Here is a 24,701-nt window from a genome sequence, read left to right as displayed (position 1 = left end):
TGCTTATTTTGCAGTTCGGTTTTAAAGACTGCTGTTGGCCACAGTAGTATGAGGGTTTTCCTCCCATTTTCAATTAAATTAGTGTACTAGTGTGCCAGTCTTTCAATCCTACTTTAAGAACATAAGCATTGCCTCCTGAGACAGACTGAAGAAGGCCCATCAAGCCCAGTATCCTGTTTCTAACAGTAGCCATTCCAGGTCCCATGTATCTGGCAAAATCCCAATAATAAAACAGATTGCATGCTGCTTATCCAAAGTATAAGCAGTGGATTTTCCCAACTCTATCTAAATAACGCCTTATTGGCTTTTCTTTTAGGAACTTGTCCAGACCATTTTTTAAATCCTACTATACTAACTGATTTTATCAAATTCTCTGGCAATGAATTCCAGAGTTTAATTACACATTGAGTGAAGAAATATTTTTCCAGATTTGTTTTAAATTTACTATTTAATAGCTTAATTATGTGCCTCTTAGTCCTTGTATTTTTGGAAAGAGCAAACAAGTGATTCATATGCACCCGTTCTACTCCACTCAGTATTTTGTAGACCTTTATCACATTTTCCTTTGACCATCTCTTCTCCAAGCTGAAGAGCCCTAGCCTCTTTAGTCTTTCCTCATAGGTAAGTCGTCCCAGCCCCTTTATAATTTTTCTCAACCTTCTCTGTGCCTTTTATAATTCTGCAATATCTTTTTTTGAGTTGAGGTGACTGATACAAAGGCTTTATAATATTCTCAGTTCTGTTCTCCATCCCTGTCCTAATAATTCCTAACATTCTATTCGCTTTCTTAGTAGAAAGAGCAGAGGGTTTCAACCAGTCATCAATGATGATACTTAAATTATTTTCCTGCGTGGTGGCTCCTAATGTGGACCTTGCATCATGTAACTATAGTTTAGATTCATCTTCCCTAAATGCATTACTTTGCACTTGCTCATATTAAATGCCATTTGCCATTTGGATGCCGAGTTGCCTAGTCTTGTAAGGTTCTCTTGCAATTTTTTACAATACTCTTGTGATTTAACAACTTTGGTTTCCAAACCATTTATATCTCTAAGATATATGTAGCACAGGTCTTCTTATGGGGAGAGGGGGGAGGGAGAGATTGGCTCTTTCCTAGAACAGCAATTGACTAGAGTTAGGAAAAGCTATAGGTGGTTATAAGGCAAAGTCACATATCTCAAAAGGAATTATAAAGTTTTGGGGTGATCTGAAAATGCAGAAACAGCCTTGTGAGTAGGCTGCAGGATTAGCCAGTCCAATTCCTTCTGGCACAACAGGTTGATTAAGTATCTACAGCTAGAACAGATGAGAGTTCGGTTCGCTAAATGGGCGGTGGGAGATGCGTATGTCACAATGCTTGGAATGTCTTTACAGCACTCTCCAAAAAATATTAATTGATAGGGATATCTAAAGTATTTATGGACAATGTGAAACAAGATCATCTCTGCAATTAAGATGCTCCCTTTAGAGGAGTACCCTAGATTGGAAAGATTTTATAAGAAAGTGTGTTTTGATTTTTCTCCTATCTTTCGAGAACTATTTGCATAAATCCAGACAACTCGGGTGTCAAGTGAGAACCTGGCTGAAACAAACACTGCCTTCTTCTTAGTAAAAAAAAAAAAAAAAAAAGGCACAGTATTCACATGCAGGGCCATCCTAAAGGGATGGGGTGACTAATCAGGGAACTAGCCCAACAACAGGCACACCATCTGCAACCAACCATACAGTCTACAAAAAGGCAGTATAACAAATTTTATACCAGGTCCCAGAACATTCCTCTTATTGCGAAAAGAGAAGCCAAATACAAATCCATACACAGAAATTACATGCTTGCAAAATATCTCACCTCAGTCACATATGTAGAACAGGCATACAGCCTCATCAAATATTTAAATTAGAATGTGGATTTGGAAAAGTTAGGTTAATATCTTAAGTTTGAAAAAGTGGTAGAAATTGCTTCTAGGTTACATGAGACAAACTTACAGCTCTCAAAATTTACATTGACCTTTGGAGAAGGCCACATCAATGTGAACTGAACTGTTTATCTGTAGTTAAGAGGCCTATGAAGAACAAACTTCAAGGTAAGGTGCTACTGACAAATGTTTTCTTTTCCGCTTACATAGTAACATAGTAAATGATGGAAGATAAAGACCTGTACGGTCCATCCAATCTGTCCAACAAGATAAACTAATTTTACATGGTACGTGATACTTTATATCACATGCTGCGTAAAGAATGATTTAGTTAGATAAGAAGACATCAGTAATTGTTCTCTGTCTTATCAATGGTTGAGAAAACATTATCTAAGACATGTTTTTCTGTCTTGAAAACCATCTGTTTTAGCTAAAGTCTCTCTTCTTTCGTTATTTTGCTGACCTCTTGATTTCCTTGAATAGAACTGAATGCTAGCTGACTCTCTGATGTAAGCTTTTTTTTTTTGTAATGCCTACATAATCTTGTATGTTCTTTTAGTCAGACAAAAAGCTCATGTGAGGAAAATTGGCATGATTGTCAGTAGACGGTCTCATGAACCACCTTCTTGCTAGCAAACTGTTTCTCTGAATAAAAGAAAATTAAATGACCATTCTGCTTTGAAATGTTTAGTAGTCTGAATCCACAAGAAACAGAAATATGTAATTAAGAATTGGACTGGAAACGCCAAGAAGTCAGCCTCTGCATATAGTGCAATACTGGAGAAACATAAACTGCTTCCTCTCATACTGTGCAGAAACAGAGTCTTAAGTCCAACAAGGCTCATATGTCCCGCACTTTTTTTTTTTTTTTTACTGGGTTGCAGGGATCCTTCAAGGCCCATATCTTGCTACAGTTCACCCCTGTGGCTCTCTCATTCCTTATCAACCCACATAAAATCTTTACTCTTCCTAAGCCTTGCTGCTTAGTCTTCCCTCCCATACAGACCAGGAGTTTTTGTTCAGATCCTTCTCTTATTTACTGCCAGTTGTGGAGTTCTTTACACCTAAAATTGCATCATGGACCATCATCACATAAGATTTCAGAAAAAAAACCAGACAACTTTTCTTTGCACAGTCTTCTGAGAAAACAGCACCCCCCCCCCCCCCCCCCCCCCCCCCCCAGGATTCTGTAAGTGAATATAGCTGTTTACTTGTTTTATTATTTGTTTTACTATTTTAGTCTTGTTTTTAGACACTGATTTTTAGATTGTGCGCTGCCTAGGTGGACTTGTTGGTTGATTGGTGGGGTAGTAAATCTTTGTAAATAAATGAATGAACGAAATGTGCTATGTCTTCTGACAATACTGTATTAGGGGCTCCAAATAACTCAGTTCTCATCCCTTTGACTTATCTGCTGCTTTTTACACCTGATTACCACCTACTTCTTGACATACTATCTTCATTTGAGTTTTGGGGATCTGTTCTTATCTCTGCCACTGCACTTTCAAGTGCACTGTCACCCCTTTCATCTGTCATATCCTCAATCTGTCACTCTCCACTGCGACTGTCCCTGATGCCTTTAAGCATGCCGTAGTCACCCCGCTCCTCAATAAACCTTCTCTGGATCCTACCTCTCCTTCCAACTATCGCCCCATCTCCCTCCTTCCTTTCTTATCCAAGTTACTAGAACGTGCTTGTTCACCGTCGCTGCCTCAACTTTCTTTCTTCTCAACCTATTCTTGATCCGCTCCAATCTGGCTTTCGTCCCCTTCATTCAACTGAAACAGCACTTACTAAAGTCTCCACTGATCTATTCCTGGCTAAATTCAAAGGGCTCTATGCTATCCTCCTCCTTCTCGATCTTTCTGCTGCCTTTGATACTGTTGATCACAGCCTACTCCTTGACACGCTGTCCTCACTTGGATTTCAGAATTCTGCTCTCTCCTGGTTCTCTTCTTATCTCTCACAGCGTACTTTTAGTGTATACTCTGGTGGTTCCTCCTCTTCCTCTATCCCGCTGTCAGTGGGTGTACCTCAAGGATCTGTTCTAGGACCTCTCCTTTTCTCCATCTATACTTCCTCCCTTGGTGCTTTGATCTCATCACATGGCTTTCAGTATCACCTTTACGCTGATGACTCCCAAATCTACCTCTCCACACCAGTAATCTCAGCAGAAATCCAGTCCAAGGTATCTGCCTGCCTCTCTGACATTGCTACCTGGATGTTTCACTGCCACCTGACACTCAATATGTCCAAAACTGAACTCCTTATCTTCCTTCCTAAACCAACCTCTCCCCTTCCCCCATTCTCTATTTCTGTCGACAACATGCTCATTCTTCCTGTCTCATCTGCTCGCAACCTTGGGGTCATCTTCGACTCCTCCCTTTCCTTCTCGGCCCATATTCAACAGATTGCTAAAACCTATCATTTCTTCCTTTATAACATCGCCAGAATTCGCCCTTTCCTTTCTGAACACGCTATCACAACCCTCATCCACACTCTTGTCACCTCTCGCTTAGACTACTGCAACTTGCTTCTCACAGGTCTTCCACTCAGCCATCTCTCTCCTCTTCAATCTGTTCTAAACTCTGCCGCACGACTAATATTTTGCCAAAGTCGTTATGCCCATATCATCCCTCTCCTGAAATCACTTCACTGGCTCCCTATCCGTTTCCGTATACAATTCAAGCTCCTCTTGTTGACCTATAAGTGCATTCACTTTGCAGCCCCTCACTACCTTTCCACCCTCATCTCTCCTTACACTCCTTCCCTAAAACTCCATTCACTGGGCAAATCTTTCCTAATTGCACTTTTCTCCTCCATCGCTAACTCCAGACTCCGCTCCTTCTATCTCGCCGCACCTTATGCCTGGAATAGGCTTCCTGAGCCTTTACGTCTAGCTCCATCCCTCGCAGCCTTCAAATCCGGGCTAAAGGCCTACCTGTTTAATACTGCTTTCGACTTCTGACTTGTAACTTTTACCTTATCCTTATGTGTCCTTCCCTTATCCTTTTTGGTCCTGTTTGTCCTGATTTAGATTGTAAGCTCTTTTGAGCAGGGACTGTCTTTCTTCTTCATGTTCAATTGTAAAGCGCTGTGTAAGACTGGTAGCGCTATAAAAGTGATTTATAGTAGTAGTACTATGTCCTGGTGGATCCTCCTCCACTGTTATCCCACTATTAGTCAGTGTACTTCAGGGCAGTCTTGGGACCTCTTCTCATCTCTCTCTCTCTATTTGTTCCCTTGGTGCTCTGATCTCCTACCATGATTTTCAGTACCATCTCTGTGTTGATGACTCGCAGATCTACCTCTCTACACCAGAAATTCATGCCTCAGCCTACTTGTCTGATATTGCTATCTAGCTGTCCCACTGCCATCTGAGACTGAATATGGCCAAGACTGAGTTTCTTTTCTTTTACCCTAAGCCCATCTTTCTTCCTTACCCCATTACCTGTATATGTTGATAACACTGTAATCCTTCCCGACTCTTCAGCTCATAAACTCTCTCTGTAGTTTATTTCTCTGTAACACATCAAAAATTCATCTCTTCCTTTCTGAATACACTACCAAAACCTGCATCTATACTCTCATTACGTCCCATTACTACTGAAATCTGCTCTTTGCAGGTAACCCACTGAATCATCTTTCTACCTTCAATCTATTCAAAATTCTGATGTACAACTTATCTTCCATCAGTGTTGTGACTTGAGATGTTATGTGTCACTTCATTAGCTCCCTTATCCATTTCCACATATAGTTGAAGCTTCTTATTGATTTACAAGTACATTCATTTTGCAGCTCTTTTGTATTTTTCATCTCTCTACAGACCATCATTCCTAGAATAATTCATTCTTATTTAATGTTTTTTAAAGTCCTCTTCTTAGTTTGAGTCAATCATTTGGTATAAATATTTATTATGTAGATTACAGTTTGATAGTAGAATTGATCCCCTAGCACTCAATTTTTCTAATCTTCAGAACTGATTCATAGTGGTAGCGCAGTGGTTAGAAAATCAATTGGATGGTTTTGAATATTGCAGTGGTTCCCAAACCTGGTCCTGGAGGCACCCTGGCCAGTCAGGTTTTCAGGACATCCACAATGAATATTCATGAGAGAGATCTGCATGCACTTCCTTCACTGCATGCAAATGTATCTCATGAATATTCATTGTGGATGTCTTGAAAACTTGAGCAACTGGGATGCCTCCAGGACCAGGTTTGGGAGCCACTGGAATATTGAAAAAATGATTACATATTGGATTTCAGGCAGATTAAATCCGCCACTGATGCTTACTTACTCTGCTTGGAAAAACAATGGCCCCGGTGAATAATTTTAAATATCTTGGGAACATTGTAGATTCCAAATTAACTTTTGATAAGCAAGTTTCTTCAGTGATAAAAAAAAAAAAAAAGGATTTTTATACTCAGAGAGCTGAGGGAGGTGAGATATTGTTTTGATGAAGCTTCATTGCATACATTGATACATGCTTTGCTGATTTCAAAACTAGATTATGGAAAAGTGAATTATGCTGACATTACAAAGACAACTTTAAAGCATTATCACTGGTTGCCTATTTCTTTTAGGATTGATTTCAAAATTTTGAAAACGGCCTTTAGTGCTTTTTTTGTTTTTTTACATAAACAACGACCTTTGTATTTATGCTCATTAGCTGCTCCTTATAAACCATCAAGGTCACTGAGGTTTTTACAAGACCATAGAATGATTATGCCACATCATTCCAGAGTATTTGATTAACTGGACTAAGAAGAGAGCTTTCTTCTGGTTAAAACCACTCTATTGGAATAATCTGTCAAAATTAATACATGGTGAAGCAGACCCCCCCCCCCCCCCCAAAAAAAAAAAAAAAAAAAAAATTAAAGTGTTGCTAAGAACTCACTTTTGTAGACAGGCATTTGAGGAAATAACAGGGAATTTGAATATGCTGCAACATATGACGGATTATGTTGAGGAATAGGTGGTGTACATGAACCTGTGTGTATGGGATAGGCTTTCATGTAAGAAATAGAGTTCTGTTTCGTATACATATATGTGTATATCTATCTATATACATATCTATACTAAACCACTTTGTTTTGAAAAGTAAAGTGGGATATCAAATTTTATAAAACAAAAACATTTGTACCCTTCGCTTTCAGAACAGACTTCCTGAGTTGGTAAATCACACACCATCTCTGGCCTTACTAAAATTCAGGCTAAAAGTCCACCTCTTTGAGGCTGCTTTTAAATTTTAACCCATTATTTGCCTGTTTAATACCCACGTTGTTTTAATCATTCCCATAATAAATAAAACTCCTTAATCCCTTATTTGGCCTATTTTATCTGTCTTGAATAGATTGTGAATGCTGTTAAGTAGGGATTGTCTTCCATGTTTCTGGACAGAGCTGCATACCTAGTAGCACTATAGAAGTAAGTAATAGTAGTAGAGCTATTTTTATAATAGACTCCCTCACCATCTGTTTTCCTAGGACTTAAAGAGAACTAAGTCTGCCTAACCCAACCACCCATCATCTTATATAATAATTTGGACCTCTGCACATCCGTCTGGCTGCCTGGGTTCGTAACACAGTTCCTATTGGTCCGCCCTGGGGATGACGCCACAGGGCGGACCAATGGGAAGTGAGAGGGAAAGAAACCCAGCAGCAGGCACCGGAGGTGAGTAAACAATCGTCCCCTCCCCCCCTCCCCTTCGAGTTGCAGGACGCCCCCCCTCCCCTTCAAGTTGCAGGACACCCCCCTCTCTCCCTCCTTCGAGTTCCACGCCCCCCCCCTCCTCCCTCCCTCGAAGTGCAAGCAGGACCTGTCCTCCGGCAGCCCCTCGCCTTCCTGCGTGCCGGCTCTAATTTAAAATTGTTACCTCGGGGTCCGGCGTCAGCATTGAAGGCGAGCAGCGCTTCACACTGCCTTCCCATCTGTCTGAGCTCTGCCTCTGGTCCCGCCCTTCCGGAAACAGGAAATGAGGGCGGGACCAGAAGCAGAGCTCAGACAGATGGGAAGGCAGTCCTGTAGCGCTGCTCGCCTTCAATGCTGATGCCGAACCCCGAGGTAACAATTTTTAAATTAGAGCCGGCACGCAGGAAGGAGAGAGGCTGCCGGAGGGCAGGTCCTGCTTGTACTTCAAGGGAGGGAGGCACGGGGGCGTTGAACTCGGAGGAGAGGGGGGCGTGGAACTCAGAGGGGAGGGAAGGGGGCATCCTGCAGCTGGAATGGGAGGGAGGGCGTCCTGCAGCTGGAAGGGGAGGGGGCCTCCAACTTGAGGGGGAGGGGCCATGGAACTCAAAGGGCAGGGGAGGGGTGTCCTGCAACTCGAAGAGGAGGGGGGCCTGGAACTCAGAGGGAGGGAGGGGGGCTGGAACTCGGATGAGAGGGACAGAGGGAGAGAGGGGGCCATGGAACTCGGAGGGGAGGGGGGTCTAGCAACTCGGAGGGGAGGGGGGCTGGAACTCGGACGACAGACATGGAGGGAGGTAGGGAGGGGGGGCGTGGAACCTTGCTAGTGCCCGTTTCATTCCTCCACGAAATGGGCCTCTTTTACTAGTTATACACTATCTTTGAAAATCTGTTGTATCATCCCAGGACTCTCTCACTAGAATATCTTGCAAATCATCAGCGTATATCCTAAATAAGGAAATCGTGGTCTGAAAGAATAAAAAATGCCAAAGGCTACAAATAAACATTAAAGATGGTTGGAAAACGCAGAGCCCTGAGGAACCTCAATTCAGAGACTATACTGCCCTGAAAAGCCAGAACTCAAATTTTTGTCAAAACTAAGCTGTCTTGTAGTTAGTGTGCACTTCTTAATATGGAAGTCATTTAAAATTTGTATGCATTTTCAAGCCTTTGGCAAAACACAGTGTCTCTTGATAAATGGGAAATACGTTAAGCCAGAAATCAGTATTGTATTAGTTTTGGTCAAGAATTACATCATAGGGATTTAATCAAAGAAATCAGTTTTTTTTAGACTTTTCTCATATTTACATTCTCAACAGTTACTGTGTTTCGGCTTTTCAGGGCAGTATACTGGCACAAACTAGAAGAAATTAAATCAATTAATCTCACTATAGCTGATCATGATTTTTTTTGGCTTGTTTTTTTGGCTATTAATAGCCATCTTACTACTTGTAATCCAATCCACTACCACGGAAAATATCTATTTAACTAGCCTAATACCAAATCTAGGTCCTTACCTGGGAGAATAATCACTTGGATATTAATGGCACAGAAATGGCTGTAAAACCAAAAGATTGAATGTTGACAAAGTGGGTACATAAAATATTAAAGAGCAGGGATGAAAGAGAAGTAGCCTGAGGAACCCACAAACTGAATTCTTAGGAACAGAAAATGAACCAATTACCCTCAATGAACGAAACAACTGAATCCAATGGATGGTAACACTTGCCTGGCTCAACTCTCTGTACCTGTCGAGTAAGATGGCATGCTAGCCAATGTGGAAGCACTCAAGTCCAGCAACATAATCAACTTTAGCACCTCCCTTCTTAAAAATATTAGAGAAGCATGGTAAAATTTCTGGTTATAAGATTTATTATTATAAGTTAGAGATTTTCTCTGTTGGTCTCATTTCGACAATTCTTTCTGGTTAGTTTTGTTATTATTTGTCACAAATTTGAGGTACTTGGTCATCCAAACTGTCTCTAGATTTTTTTGGAACTTTTACATGTCAATTTTCTTTGTTTGATAAAAAGATAAAAGGATGAGCAAAAGGAAAGGGAGTATGTTTCTACTGTAGGCAAGAATACAAATATACTACTGTGCTTGTTTTATCTTTCCAGCCTGTCCTTCTTACATTTCAGGAAAAACTTCTGCAGAACTTACTGGTTGATCACCAATAATAGGAAACTTAGAATGAAAATCAAAAAGGATATATAAAAGCTGTGGTGGGATGGCTTTCTTTAGTGTACAGTGCTATTATTGGGCTGAAAGATTAAGTTGTCCGGGATGGTGATGGTGATTCATGAAGCATCTTGTGGTTTATGTTAGAGAAGACCTAAGTTAGATACATGAATTTCTTGGTTCTGCTCTATTTGCCTACAGAGCTGGTTTGTGTTACATTAATGAACAGAGATAGCCTGATTCTAGTGGATTAAAGATCTAGAGACAAATTTGCAAGTTTCTATATTGCAGCCTGGCCAGAAGAATCCCTCCCCTTTTGACCTATACAGTATAAAACCCCAAATATTCCTCTATGCACTAAGGTGTTGATATTTAAAGGAATGGGAAAGACAGAGCTCAAAGCAGTGTGGCAGATTTTTTCAGATCTTTTGAAGACCTCAGAACAAGTTTTCCTATTCAAAAACACAGATATTTTGCTTATTTTCAATTACATAGGGTACTAGAAGTACTGGGAAACCCATAGCTTACTGATCTCAGAACCTTGTAACGTGAAAATATTCTCTACTGTATTCAGTGATGCTAAAATCTAAGTACCTGTATAACTTATTGTCTCCTGGAATGATGAACTAAGTATGAACTTGGACAATAGAGATTGGCAACCTGCATAAATTCACATAAATCCTCTATTTCTTTAAAAAGAGTTGAACTATTTATTATATTACATCATCGTACATATAGCTTTCCAGAATTCTTCTCTAAATTCTGTTCATCTGTGGATCCGATGTGCTGCAGGGGATGTGGACTGATGGGGATAATTCTTCACCTGTGGTAGCTGTGTCCAATTGCTCTGAACTTCTAGAAAAAGGGTGGAGAAGGAAATACAGGAAATTACTGGTGTCCCCCTTGGACTTTCTTTTGAATTATGCCTTCTGGGAAGGTGGCCAAAGCTACTGGTCAACAAAAAGCTCGTGTCTCAAATGATGCTCGCTACCTGCTTTACACTGAAGAGATATTGGAAGGAAATTCCAAGATAGGATTATTAGAAACTTCATTCAAGATATTGCTATAATTAAAAGAACTACTTTTGCTTTGTGTAGAGATTTGGAGGGCCATAATAGTATTTGGGGTCTACACAGGTTAATGTCACAAAGCTCATATACCAGGTCAATGTGAGGGTGCCAATATTATAAATGTTTGATATTTATATTTCTGTCATATTGATGCATACTGGATTACGGTTCATGATTTGAGAGCATATGTTTTGCCCTAACCGCTCTGTTGTGTGTTTTATAAAATAAAAAGTTAAATACATAAAACAAACTGCACCAACATATGTCAGGGAAATGATTTTCAATATACATAGCAAATGATGGCTGACGAAGACCTGCACGGACCATCAACTCTGCCCAACAAGGTGGCCAGAGCCAAGCCCACCACTCTTTGCGGCCCAGTCACCCATGCTTAAATGCTGGTTGTCGAGTCGCTATTATGCCAACCAAACATTGTGGAGTCCTGGTTATACCCACATATCATCCCCAAGTATTACTGACAATATTCAACTTACCAGTAAAGATGTCTTCCCTCCCCACTGAGCTGCACAGCACTCGACAAAGTAATCTACAACACTGAAGTTGATGAAGCTTCACCTGTCTTTTTCCATTTGTAGGACACAGACCATAGAAGTCTGTCTAGCATCGGCCTCAGTTCCTTCATATTCGATTTTCTTTCAGTCTTTAGCCATTTGTGGGACACAGACCATATAAATCTGTCAGGCATTGGCCTCAATTCCCACTACTCTTACCAAGGATAACATCTCAACAGCCATGTTGCGTTTCTATTCCCTTTCTATTTAAGCATCACCTGTGTCTATCCCAAACATTTGTGAATTCGCTCACTGCTTTTGACTCTACCACCTCTCCTGAAAGGGCATTTTAGGCTTTCACTACCTTCTATGTGAAAAAGTATTTCCTGATGTTACTCCTAAGTCTACTTTCCTGCAACCTCCATTCATGTCCTCTAGTTCTACCATCCCTACATCAAGTACTTAAAATGTCTGTATTATATTACCTCTCCTTTCCCCAAAATAGAGTTTTGTGATCTGCACAAAGCTCTGGGGTCGTCTGGCTCTCCCATAGAGTTTCAACACCTATACAGTATACTTTCTCTTGTGCTGCCCCTGCAATCTGAAATAGCCTTACCCTGGATTAAGTACTGGCTGGCTCCTGTTCTGAAAGCTTTGTTAAACTTGGCATACCATTAATAACAAATGTTTTAATTTTTTGACAATCATGCAGGAGAATCATGTGAAGCCTTTTTGGGAAAGGCAGTCCTTAAAATTATTAAATAAATTAAACAAAAACATATGAAAATTACTTTTTACTTTGATAAAATTTGTATAAGAGATGAATGCTATTAGAATACCTTGTTACTTCTCTTCTGTACTTTTGCTACCATAATCTCTCTTTAGAGCTTTTACCACAAAATTAATACCTCTGGTTTACATCCCCTCCTAAAAACTTCCAATACCACTCTCACCCTGCTACACCCAACCCAGATAACATTTCTTCCTCTATACCCTCCTTCCAAGCTTCCATCATCACATCCTTAAACATACTTCAACACATGGGTCATTCCATGTTAATTCAACCAAATTTGGAAACCTCCCCACAAAACCATTTCAGAAACTGATAACAATCTACCAGAATGGAGACCAGTATATAAGATGAAAAACTGTAAACTTTCAGACTCCTAGCTTCAACGGTTTTTGAGATACTGGCTTTTTATTCAACATGTTGGGGGGGGGGGGGGAACAGGGGGGTCACACAGTTTGCAGCCAACTGAAAGTTTGGGCACAGTTTGCATCTTAATAACTCTGCTCTTAAGTGTCCTACAGCTGTGAAATTTGCACCACATTCATAATTTTGTGTAGATTCAGAAACTGCAGTTTGAGCTGAGTCACGTTTCAGATAAATTAATTATAAAAAATGGGATTTTATTCAATCTCACGTAACAAAATGCCACTTTCAGCAAACCACTGTGCTAAAGATATTTAAGGAAATGCTTTCATATTTTATCTGTTAGTAGCATTGGTTAAAATGAGCAATATGTGTTAATGTTGTGTAGCTGAAAGCTACAGTACACTTTGGAGGCAATTTTCATCATGAGGGACAGGTAGTACAAAAATGAAGTTTTACATCATTAGAAAGTTCAAGAAAAATCCTTTCATTTCATGCCAGTTTCATTTTGTTCTCCCAAGCTATCCATAACAAAGATGACAGCAAATTCTGAACAATTGTCCTCAGCCACATCTTTGGACACAGGTTTGTTTGTTTTAAATATCATCCACCTCATAAAATTTGGCCACTTTCGGCCACTTGGAATGCTCTCCCGTGGGAGGTGGTAGAGATGAATACAGTAACAGAATTTTAAAAATGCATGGGACAAACACAAAGGAATCCTGTTTAGAAGGATTGGATCCAAAGCAGCATAGTGGAGATTAGGTTGGAAAGCCAGTGCTGGGCAGATTTTTATGGTCTGTGCCTTGAACGAGGTTGAATAGATTTGGATGGGCTGGAGTGGAGCTATTCAAGGGCTCTGATAAATTAAGAAATTTTAGAACAAGGCCAGTGCCGGGCAGACTTCTATGGTCTATGCCCTAAAAATGGCAAGGAAAAATCAGGATCAGGTACAGTGGGGGAAATAAGTATTTGATCCCTTGCTGATTTTGTAAGTTTGCCCACTGACAAAGACATGAGCAGCCCATAATTGAAGGGTAGGTTATTGGTAACAGTGAGAGATAGCACATCACAAATTAAATCCGGAAAATCACATTGTGGAAAGTATATGAATTTATTTGCATTCTGCAGAGGGAAATAAGTATTTAATCCCTCTGGCAAACAAGACCTAATACTTGGTGGCAAAACCCTTGTTGGCAAGCACAGCGGTCAGACGTCTTCTGTAGTTGATGATGAGGTTTGCACACATGTCAGGAGGAATTTTGGTCCACTCCTCTTTGCAGATCATCTCTAAATCATTAAGAGTTCTGGGCTGTCGCTTGGCAACTCGCAGCTTCAGCTCCCTCCATAAGTTTTCAATGGGATTAAGGTCTGGTGACTGGCTAGGCCACTCCATGACCCTAATGTGCTTCTTCCTGAGCCACTCCTTTGTTGCCTTGGCTGTATGTTTTGGGTCATTGTCGTGCTGGAAGACCCAGCCACGACCCATTTTTAAGGCCCTGGCGGAGGGAAGGAGGTTGTCACTCAGAATTGTAAGGTACATGGCCCCATCCATTCTCCCATTGATGCGGTGAAGTAGTCCTGTGCCCTTAGCAGAGAAACACCCCCAAAACATAACATTTCCACCTCCATGCTTGACAGTGGGGACGGTGTTCTTTGGGTCATAGGCAGCATTTCTCTTCCTCCAAACACGGCGAGTTGAGTTCATGCCAAAGAGCTCAATTTTTGTCTCATCTGACCACAGCACCTTCTCCCAATCACTCTCGGCATCATCCAGGTGTTCACTGGCAAACTTCAGACGGGCCGTCACATGTGCCTTCCGGAGCAGGGGGACCTTGCGGGCACTGCAGGATTGCAATCCGTTATGTCGTAATGTGTTACCAATGGTTTTCGTGGTGACAGTGGTCCCAGCTGCCTTGAGATCATTGACAAGTTCCCCCCTTGTAGTTGTAGGCTGATTTCTAACCTTCCTCATGATCAAGGATACCCCACGAGGTGAGATTTTGCGTGGAGCCCCAGATCTTTGTCGATTGACAGTCATTTTGTACTTCTTCCATTTTCTTACTATGGCACCAACAGTTGTCTCCTTCTCGCCCAGCGTCTTACTGATGGTTTTGTAGCCCATTCCAGCCTTGTGCAGGTGTATGATCTTGTCCCTGACATCCTTAGACAGCTCCTTGCTCTTGGCCATTTTGTAGAGGTTAGAGTCTGACTGATTCACTGAGTCTGTGGACAGGTGTCTTTCATACAGGTGACCATTGCCGACAGCTGTCTGTCATGCAGGTAACGAGTTGATTTGGAGCATCTACCTGGTCTGTAGGGGCCAGATCTTACTGGTTGGTGGGGGATCAAATACTTATTTCCCTCTGCAGAATGCAAATAAATTCATATACTTTCCACAATGTGATTTTCCGGATTTAATTTGTGATGTGCTATCTCTCACTGTTACCAATAACCTACCCTTCAATTATGGGCTGCTCATGTCTTTGTCAGTGGGCAAACTTACAAAATCAGCAAGGGATCAAATACTTATTTCCCCCACTGTATATATATATATGATGTATCACTTCATACCACATGTAATGATTATATCATATTGGGCAGACTGGATGGGCCATACAGGTCTTTATCTGCCATCATCTACTATGTTACTATGCTTAGACAACACTTCAGATGACAGTTTTTTACCATTACTGCATTCAGGCTCAGCTATGAAATCAGCTTTCTGTAACTTTCCACACTTCTTAACTATATGTTTCGAAGCTCCAAACTCTTCCGCCGTTTGCTCTATTGTCCAGCTTGAAGGTACCATTGTCAGTATCTGAATCCCCCTGTTTTTAGAGGACTTAGCAGCTGTATCCTTCATGTTTTTAATCATTTTATCCAGATCAGAACACTGTGTGCAGTTTTGTATTGACTCTGGTTGTAGATTCTCTGTTTCAACTTCCAGTGTGTGAGCAAATTTTGTCTTCAAGTTTCTTTTGTTGGCTCAAGTTTTCTGCAGCTGTAGCCAACACGATCTCTTCTGCTTACTTTTCCAGATTTCATTAGACTTCACCCAAGAGCAATCAGACTCAGGTTAATCTCAGTCTTTTCAAATTTACTCAAACTTTCTTCCTCATATTCTGATATAGTACCACTGGCACCCGAAGCTGATGTTAAACACTTAGGACAAAGTTTTTACTTTATTTATTCATACTTGAATCCCACAATTATCCAAAACCAAGCTTTGGTTCAATGTGGCTTACATTTAACAGTTGTTAGAGATTACATTGATTCACATTTACAAAATTGTATGGTGCTGTGTTTTACAGTGGTTGGCAAGATAACTACTAGTACATACAGAATACTCATTGGGTTTCTTGAGAAAGGTATGTCTTAGTTCTTTTCTTAAATGAAAAGCTGTGTTACAGAGATTGTGTTGTATATTGTTGTTCCAGAATGATTAGTGCATAATTTACTCATTCCTGAAGAGGTAGGTCTTTTCTGAACTGAGGTAGTTTGTGATGCTTCTCATAACTATGGGAATTGAGTTCCACCATTTTGAGCCCAGGTAGCTAAATCCCACTGTGTAGGTGGACTTGTATAGTATTTTTTTTGTTACATTTGTACCCCGCGCTTTCCCACTCATGGCATGCTCAATGCGGCTTACATGGGGCAATGGAGGGTTAAGTGACTTGCCCAGAGTCACAAGGAGCTGCCTGTGCCTGAAATGGGAATCGAACTCAGTTCCTCAGTTCCTCAGGACCAAAGTCCACCACCCTAACCACTAGGCCACTCCTCCACACTATGCCTTTGCAGTTGGGCAGATGAAGCAGTAGGTAACCTCTGGTTCCTGGGTTTGCATTTCTTGGTGATAGCTTGACCAGGTCTACATGTAGTCCGGTGACATGCCAAATAGTTTGACAGTTGAGGCCCAATTTTCCATGAGGTCGAGTCCTTTTTTGGCCTTATCCAGTATCTCTTTGATGCTGTTGTTGAAAGGTATATAGATGTTGACATCGTCTGCATATATGAATGGGTTTAAACCCATTTTTTCCACTTTCTTGCCAAGTGGAGCTATCATGACATTGAATAATATTGCTGATATTGGGGAACCCTGCGGGGTCTCGCATTCAGGGATCCAGGAGGCTGAAAATTCATTGGCCATCTTGACAAGGTAGGATCTAGTTCTTAGAAAACCGCTGAACCAGGCTGCTACTGCTTCAGTTATTCTTATGTTGTACAGCAGGGTCATTAGTACTGTGTCATCTACTAGGTCAAATGTGCTTGATATATTGAATTGTAGTAGTAGTATTGACTGGCCTTGGTTTATTATTCTGAATTTTGTGATCAGGGTGGCTATAACTGTTTCAGTGCTATTGAGAACTGTGAAGGACTGAGTAGTGCGTTAGTTATTCCATTAATTGTCGTGCTACTAGTCACTCCATTGTTTTTGTCAGCAGTGGTATTGATGCCAATGGTCTGTAATGAGTGAGTTCACTGATCTTCCTGGTGGTGTTTTTAAGAACTGGGGTGCGTATGATGTTGTCCTTGTCAGAAGGGAAACGGCCTTTCAAGAACATGCATGCTATGTGTTCAGTTAAGCATCCAATGAATCAATCTGGTGGGTTTTCCATCATGCAGTTTGGGCAGCTATCTAGTAGGCAATTGGAGTGTGCATATTTTGTCAGTAGTGCTTTCACTGAGCTGGTTGTTTGGTATCTTAAATGAGGACCAGATTCTGTCTGCTTTGATGTGGTCCTCATTGATTTCACATTCATGTAGGAAATCTATGAGCGTTGTTTGTGTTGCAGCTAGATTTGCTCTTATTTTTTCTTCAAAATATTGTGCGGGCTCGTCTATTGTTGGTGGTTTTTTATTTGACTTTAGCAGAGCTTGTGTGTTCAGTACGTTTTTCATTAGTTCATATATTTTTTTCGTGTTTATCTCTTCTGGGTGCATGTATGTGCTATAGTATTCTGCTTTGGCTCTTTTTATGGTGTGTTTGTATTTACTTAGGGCTTTCCTCCATGTATGATTTATTTTTGGACCATTTTCTTTCCAGTTTCCTGAACAGTTTTTCGTCTCTAATAGATCCTCTTTCAACCAGGGATGCAGTTGTCATTTCCTCTTAGTTTTCATTTTGAGTGATGCTATTTCGTTTAGTGCGTTTCCACTTAGTTCGTCCCAGTTTCACATAAAGTGAATGTTTGTGGGTATTATGTTGTTTGATCATTCATCACTGCTGACCAGAAGCTATGGTTCTCCACTTTTCCTCTGGTTAGGGTAGTGTGTGGTGTCCTTGGTTCTCTGTTTTTGGTGTTCTCTTTCCACTGAAGTGTGGAGGTGAGTTTGTTATGGTCTGACTATGGCAACCTCTGCCCACTTACAATTCTCTATTATATGGTTGTTATTGGTTAAGAGTCTGTACGCTAGTATGTCTAACTGGAGCCTTTTACATGAGATGAGGTGGCTGGTGTCATTTTGAAGTTCCACTGGTTCAGGAAATTTGTTAGAAGAGTGGTGTTGGCGTCTTGTTGCTTGTCTTGGTGAAGACTGATATCACCTAGTAGAAGGACATATGAGAAGTTTGTGCATATGTTTGACATGAAATCCATGAAGTAGTCTTGGGCACTGGGCCTCCTTCCAGGCAGGCAGTGAAAAAGTATACCGCATAACCGATCAGTTAATGCTGAGTCTGTGATTTTGCATGCCACGATTTCAATCACAGGGGATATATGTTCAGCTATGTTTTCTACTGTAAAGAAGAATTTGTATATTAAGGCGACCCCTCCTCCTTTCTTTTTAGTTCTGTTATGTGTGTTATTTTACATCCCGGAGGGCATAAGTCAAGCAGTAATGGGTTGTCTTGCATTTGCAGCCACATTTCTGTTAAGAATAGTACACCTAAATGCTTGGTTTCAATCCAGTCTCTAATTATGGTTTATTTATTTGTTGCATTTGTATTCCACATTTTCCCACCTATTTGCAGACTCAATGTGGCTTACAATAATACATCATGGTTGACTTGTTAACCGCTGATCACGCATTTACATAACCTATAGGAATGGGTACATATGTATCAATATTGATGTTGGTGTATTTAACAGTCTATAAATGTCTATGCGTTCTATCTTTTTTGATGTTGTGGCCAATGCGATTATCATTTGTGCTATCTTTTTGGTATTGGTTATGGTGTTGATCTCTGGTTTGTTTTGGTTTTTATAGTTTGGTCTTTCCAGTTGGTTAGGGGGCCGTAGTCTTGCTGTAATAAGTAAGGGGATTTTGTTCCATTAGTTGATCGAGCCAGCTTGTAACCCCGTTATCCATAGTATTAATATACCGTAGAAAAAAACATTATCTAATATTGGTCATAATGAAATATGTTGTGGGACTTGTGGTAGAGTGGTGGTAGTAGGGATTAATTGCTGGAGCCACCAGTGGTCTACCCAAGTCACTTAGTAAACTTAATTTTATTCCACAGTTTTTCCCTGATGCACAATGGTGCAAATCGTGCGTTATAAAGACTGAGACAGAACAGGCAACAAAACACTTGCGACAGGACTTCAATCTATCATATCCAGGGGGCTCTGCAGTCAACCGGGGGATGGACACAAACCATGAAAAAAGAGTGTTTGACTCCCTGTTATTAGATGGGGTTTCTCTTTCAGGCTGCCGTTTTTCAATAGTTAGTCATGCTGCTGTAAAGGAAGAGTTTAGAGTGGGCTACAGGCCACAATATGTTGCTCTAAAAAAAACTTGTTACAGGAATCCCAACTATCCGAAGTCAATCGGAGCTGGACACAGAGACCATGAGAAAAGAGTGTTTGCCTACCTGTTATTAGGTAGGGTTTCTCTTTCAGGCTGCCGTTCTTCCACAGACAGTTGTACATCTGTGAAGGAATTGTTTAGATTGTAGCTCTCATTTTCATAGATGAATCAATTTCCTTTGTTTGCTGTTTGAAGGAAGGTTACAAGAGCATAGTTCAATTTTTCAATTTGCTGGTTTGGAATTACTCCACCCGTCTATTCTACCTGCTACCACTCAAAGTTGCAGTCATTTACAGCCCCCCTGATAAGTCCCTTTCTTCCTTCCTTACCGACTTCGATGCCTGGCTCTCCGTTTTTCTTGAGCACTCATCCCCATCCCTCATTCTTGGAGACTTTAACATACACACTGATAACCCATTCGACCCATACGCTTCTCAGTTCCTCACTCTAACCTCCTCCTTCAACTGAGCTCCACCACCCCCACTCACCAATCTGGCCACTGTCTTGACCTCGTCCCTCTCCTCTACCTGCTCTCCCTCCAATTTCTGCACCTCAGCTCTTCCTCTCGCTGACCATCACCTGATCACCTTCACACTTCATCACCCTCCCCCTCAGTCCCGCCCAACACTAACCACTACTTCCAGGAATCTCCAGGTTGTTGACCCTACCACTTTATCCTCTATTATTTCTAATCTCTTCCCTTCCATCATGTTCTTCGAGTCTGTCGACAAAGCAGTCTCCACTTACAATGCCACTCTCTCTTCTGCTTTGGACACCCTCGCACCATCTATCTCCCGTCCCACAAGGCGTACTAATCCCCAGCCCTGGCTAACCCCTTGCACCCGATACCTTCGCTCCTGCACCCGATCGGCTGAACGCCTCTGGAGGAGATCTCGCACCCATACTGATTTCATTCATTACAAATTCATGCTATCCTCCTTCAAGTCCTCCCTATTTCTCGCCAAATAGGACTATTACACCCAATTGACTAATTCCCTCAGCTCTAACCCTCGTCGTCTCTTCACCACCCAAAACTCCCTCCTCAAAGTGCCCTCCGCTCCCACCCCCCCTCACTCTCTCCTCAATCACTGGCTGACTACTTCCGCGACAAGGTGCAGAAGATCAACCTCGAATTTACCACCAAACCTTCTCCTCCTCTTCACCCTATAACCCACTCCCTCAATCAACCAACCCAGGCCTCCTTCTCCTCTATTCCTGACATCACCGAAGAGGAAACCGCCCACCTTCTTTCCTCCTCGAAATGCACCACCTGTCCCTCTAACCCCCATCCCCACCAACTTACTTAACACCATCTCTCCTACTGTCACCCCCCCCCCCATCTGTCATATCCTCAACCTCTCTCTCTCCACTGCAACTGTCACTGACACCTTCAAGCATGCTGTTGTCACACCACTCCTCAAAAAGCCATCACTTGACCCTACTTGTCCCTCCAACTACCGCCCCATCTCCCTCCTACCCTTCCTCTCCAAGATACTTGAATGCACCGTTCACAGCCGTTGCCTTGATTTTCTCTCCTCTCATGCCATCCTCGATCTGCTTCAATCCAGCTTTCGCCCCCTACACTCGACAGAAACGGCACTATCTAAAGTCTGCAATGACCTGTTCCTTGCCAAATCCAAAGGTCACTACTCCATCCTCATCCTCCTCGACCTATCCGCCGCTTTTGACACTGTCAATCACAATTTACTTCTTGCCACACTGTCCTCATTTGGGCTCCAGGGCTCTGTCCTCTCCTGGTTCTCCTCATATCTCTCCCACCGTACCTACAGAGTACAATCTCATGGTTCTTCCTCCACCCCCATCCCGCTCTCTGTTGGAGTTCCTCAGGGATCTGTCCTTGGACCCCTTCTCTTCTCAATCTACACCTCTTCCCTGGGCTCCATGATTTCATCTCATGGTTTTCAATATCATCTTTATGCTGACGACACCCAGCTTTATCTCTCCACACCAGACATCACTGCGGAAACCCAGGCCAAAGTATCGGCCTGCTTATCCGACATTGCTGCCTGGATGTCCAACCGCCACCTGAAACTGAACATGGCCAAGACCGAGCTTATTGTCTTCCCTCCCAAACCCACTTCTCTTCTCCCTCCACTCTCCATCTCAGTTGATAATACCCTCATCGTCCCCGTCTCATCTGCCCACAACCTCGGAGTCATCTTCGACTCCTCCCTCTCCTTCTCTGCGCATATCCAGCAGATAGCCAAGTCCTGTCGCTTCTTCCTCTATAACATTAGCAAAATTCACCCTTTCCTCTCTGAGCACACCACCCGAACTCTCATCCACTCTCTCATTACCTCTCGCCTTGACTACTGCAACCTACTCCTCACTGGCCTCCCACTTAGCCATCTATCCCCCCTTCAGTCCGTTCAGAACTCTGCTGCACGCCTTATCTTTCGCCTGGACCGTTATATCACCCTCTCTCCTCAAGTCACTTCACTGGCTTCCGATCAGGTACCGCATACAGTTCAAGCTTCTCCTACTAACCTACAAATGCACTCGATCTGCAGCCCCTCCTTACCTCTCTACCCTCATCTCCCTTTACATTCCTACCTGTAACCTCCGCTCTCAAGACAAATCCCTCCTTTCAGTACCCTTCTCCACCACCGCCAACTCCAGGCTCCACCCTTTCTGCCTCGCCTCACCCCATGCTTAAACTCCCTGAGCCCATACGCCAGGCACCCGCCCTGCCCATCTTCAAATCCTTACTCAAAGCCCACCTCTTCAATGTCGCCTTCGGCACCTAACCACTTTACCTCTATTCAGGAAATCTAGACTGCCCCAACTTGACATTTCATCCTTTAGATTGTAAGCTCCTTTGAGCAGGGACTGTCCTTCTTTGTTAAACTGTACAGCGCTGCGTAACCCTAGTAGCGCTCTAGAAATGTTAAGTAGTAGTAGTAGTAGTAGGGGGAGGGAGGTGAGCTGGGTAGGCCAGGTATTTGTGAAATAAAGGAGAGTGAATGACCTTAAGCACTTCTTGGTATGCAACCATGAGAAAAGCTTACACAATGTTTATTTTAAATCTCCACAAAACTTAAATCTTGATAGATACATTTACATATCTTTATTCATCTCAGAGTGTTGCTTCATTTTCTTGTTTACCTCTAATTGTAAATGCACTTAAGCAGTATTATTTAACTCATAAATACTACGTAAATATTACTACTTAACTCATAAATATTACTAGTTGGCAAAGCAGGGTTAAAGCTTTAAATAATTTAAGAGAACAGACCTTTTAAAGTTGTAAATTCAGACCAGGCCTGCAGGATAAAGACTTCCAGCAAAAGAGAATAAAGGATATACTTAGCATTTCTATGTGAATTTCTTTGGAGATTTAATGCAGAGGGGGTTGATGGCTGACTTTAGTTTTAAGGAATCTAACAGATTCAGAATTTTAGAAATAGTTATGTACTTAAAATAAAACTTTAACTCATGGATTGTAGGTATGAACTTTATAGTTTCTGGTTCTGATATCCTGGAATGGTCTAATTGATGCATGTTGTAGGCTTTTCCTTTGTTGTCCAGGAGGGTTAGATGTAAATATAGATCCAGCTCCGATCACAGGGCATGAGAGAGTTATTTGTAGTATGAAGGGAGGGATCAAAATTTCCTTTCTCCAGTCAAAATAAATGAAGGAAGTTCAAAGTAAAATTGAGGACTGGTGCCTCAAAACAGACTGAGCAGAAGTCAGTAAATGTTTGAGTTGCAAATAAACAAAACGTGTATTAATCTAAGCTGCAGAGCCTGATGTGAACCCAGCCACCCAGGCAGACATTTCTTCTGATGCCACTGGTCTGTAATTAGTGAGTTCACTTATCTTTCTGGTGTTATCTTTAAGGATTGGAGTGAGTATGATGTTGCCCTTGTCAGAAGGGAAATGGCCTTTCAAGAACATGTATTCTGTGTGTTCAGTTAAGCTTTTGATGAACCAATCTGGTGGGTTTTCCACCATGTAGTTTGGACAGCTATCTAGTAGGCAACTGGAGTGTGCATATTTTGTCAGTAGTGCTTTAACTGAGCTGATTGTTGGTATCTTAAATGAGGACCAGATTCTGTCTGCCTTGATGTGGTCCTCATTGATTTCACATTCGTGCAGGAAATCTATGAGTGTTGTGTTGTATCTAGATGTGCTCTTATTTTTATTTTTTCTTCTTCAAAATATTGTACAAGCTCGTCTATTATTGGTGGTTTTTCATTTGACTTTAGCAGAGCTTGTGTGTTCAGTAAGTTTTTCATTAGTTCATATATTTTTTTCGTGTTTCTTCTGGGTGCATGTATGTGCTGTAGTGTTCTGCTTTGGCTATTTTTATGATGTGTTTGTACTTGCTTAGGGCTTTCCTCCATGTGGCTTTGTTCATGTCAGATTTGTTTTTGGACCATTTTCTTTCCAGTTTCCTGCACAGTTTTTTTCATCTCTAATAGTTCCTCATTGAACCAGGGGCGCTGTTTCGTTTAGTGCGTTTCCACATAGTTCGTACTAGTTTATCATGAAATTAATATTAGTGGGTACTATGTTTGTTTGGTTGTCCACTTTTCCTCTGGTTAGCGCAGTGTGTGGTGTCCTTGGTTCTCTGTTTTTGCTGTTCTCTTTCCACTGAAGTGTGAAGGTGAGTTTGTTATGGTCTGACCATGGCACCTCTGCCCCATTACAATTCTTTATATGGTTGTTATTGGCTAAGAACCTGAAAGCTAGTATGTCTAACCGATGACCTTTTACATGAGATGAAGTGGCTTGTACCGCTTTGAAGTTCCACTGTTTCAGGAAGTTTGTTAAAAGCCTGGTGCTGGCGTCATGTTGCTTGTCTAGGTGTAGACTGATATCACCTAGTAGGATATTCAAGAAGTTTATGCAAATGTTTGATATGAAGTCCATGAAGTCGTCTTGGGCATTGGACCATCTTCCAGGCGGGCGGTAGAAAAGTATACCACATAACTGGCAATGTTAAGTCTGTGATTTTGCATGCCACGATTCCAATCACAGGGGATATATATGCTCAGCTATGGTTTCTACTGTAAAGAAGGACTTCTATACTAAGGCAACCCTGCTTTCTTTCTTTTTAGTTCTGTTGACGTGTATTACTTTATATCCCGAAGGGCATAAGTCAAGTAGTATTGGGTCGTCTCTCATTTGCAGCCACGTTTCTGTTAAGAATAGTATACCTAATTGCTCAGTTTCAATCCAGTCTCTAATTATGGTTGACTTTTTAACTGCTGATCTCACACTTATATAACCTACAGGAACGGGTACATATGCATTAATGTTGATGTTGGTGTACTTAACAGTCTGTAAATGTCTGGCCGTTCTATGTTTTTTTGATGTTGTGGCCATTTCGATTGTTATTCATGCTTATCTTTTTGGTACTGGTTAGGGTGTTGATTTCTGGTTTGTTTTGGTTTTTATAGTTTG

At 41.6% G+C, this 24,701-nt stretch overlaps 1 protein-coding gene across 7 annotated transcripts in view; it reads right to left on the bottom strand.

Annotated features, from left to right (window-relative positions):
* RBM33 (RNA binding motif protein 33) overlaps window positions 1-24,701 on the bottom strand; it is a 453,495-nt gene that overhangs the window by 14,796 nt on the left and 413,998 nt on the right. For 5 of the 7 annotated variants that reach the window (XM_030198521.1, XM_030198529.1, XM_030198543.1 and 2 more), the window contains one exon: window positions 10,515-10,637. The exons of 1 other annotated variant lie outside the window; for it this stretch is intronic. In XM_030198521.1, the coding sequence (XP_030054381.1) occupies window positions 10,538-10,637 (100 nt within the window). In that variant the 3' untranslated portion in view covers window positions 10,515-10,537. The remainder of the gene's footprint in view (window positions 1-10,514; window positions 10,638-24,701) is intronic. One more of the 7 variants, XM_030198536.1, reaches the window with a different exon arrangement.

The sequence above is a fragment of the Microcaecilia unicolor genome, chromosome 1, assembly GCF_901765095.1.
Source record: "Microcaecilia unicolor chromosome 1, aMicUni1.1, whole genome shotgun sequence".
Classification (NCBI taxonomy): domain Eukaryota; kingdom Metazoa; phylum Chordata; class Amphibia; order Gymnophiona; family Siphonopidae; genus Microcaecilia; species Microcaecilia unicolor.
This window is presented reverse-complemented; position numbering and strand designations above follow the sequence as displayed.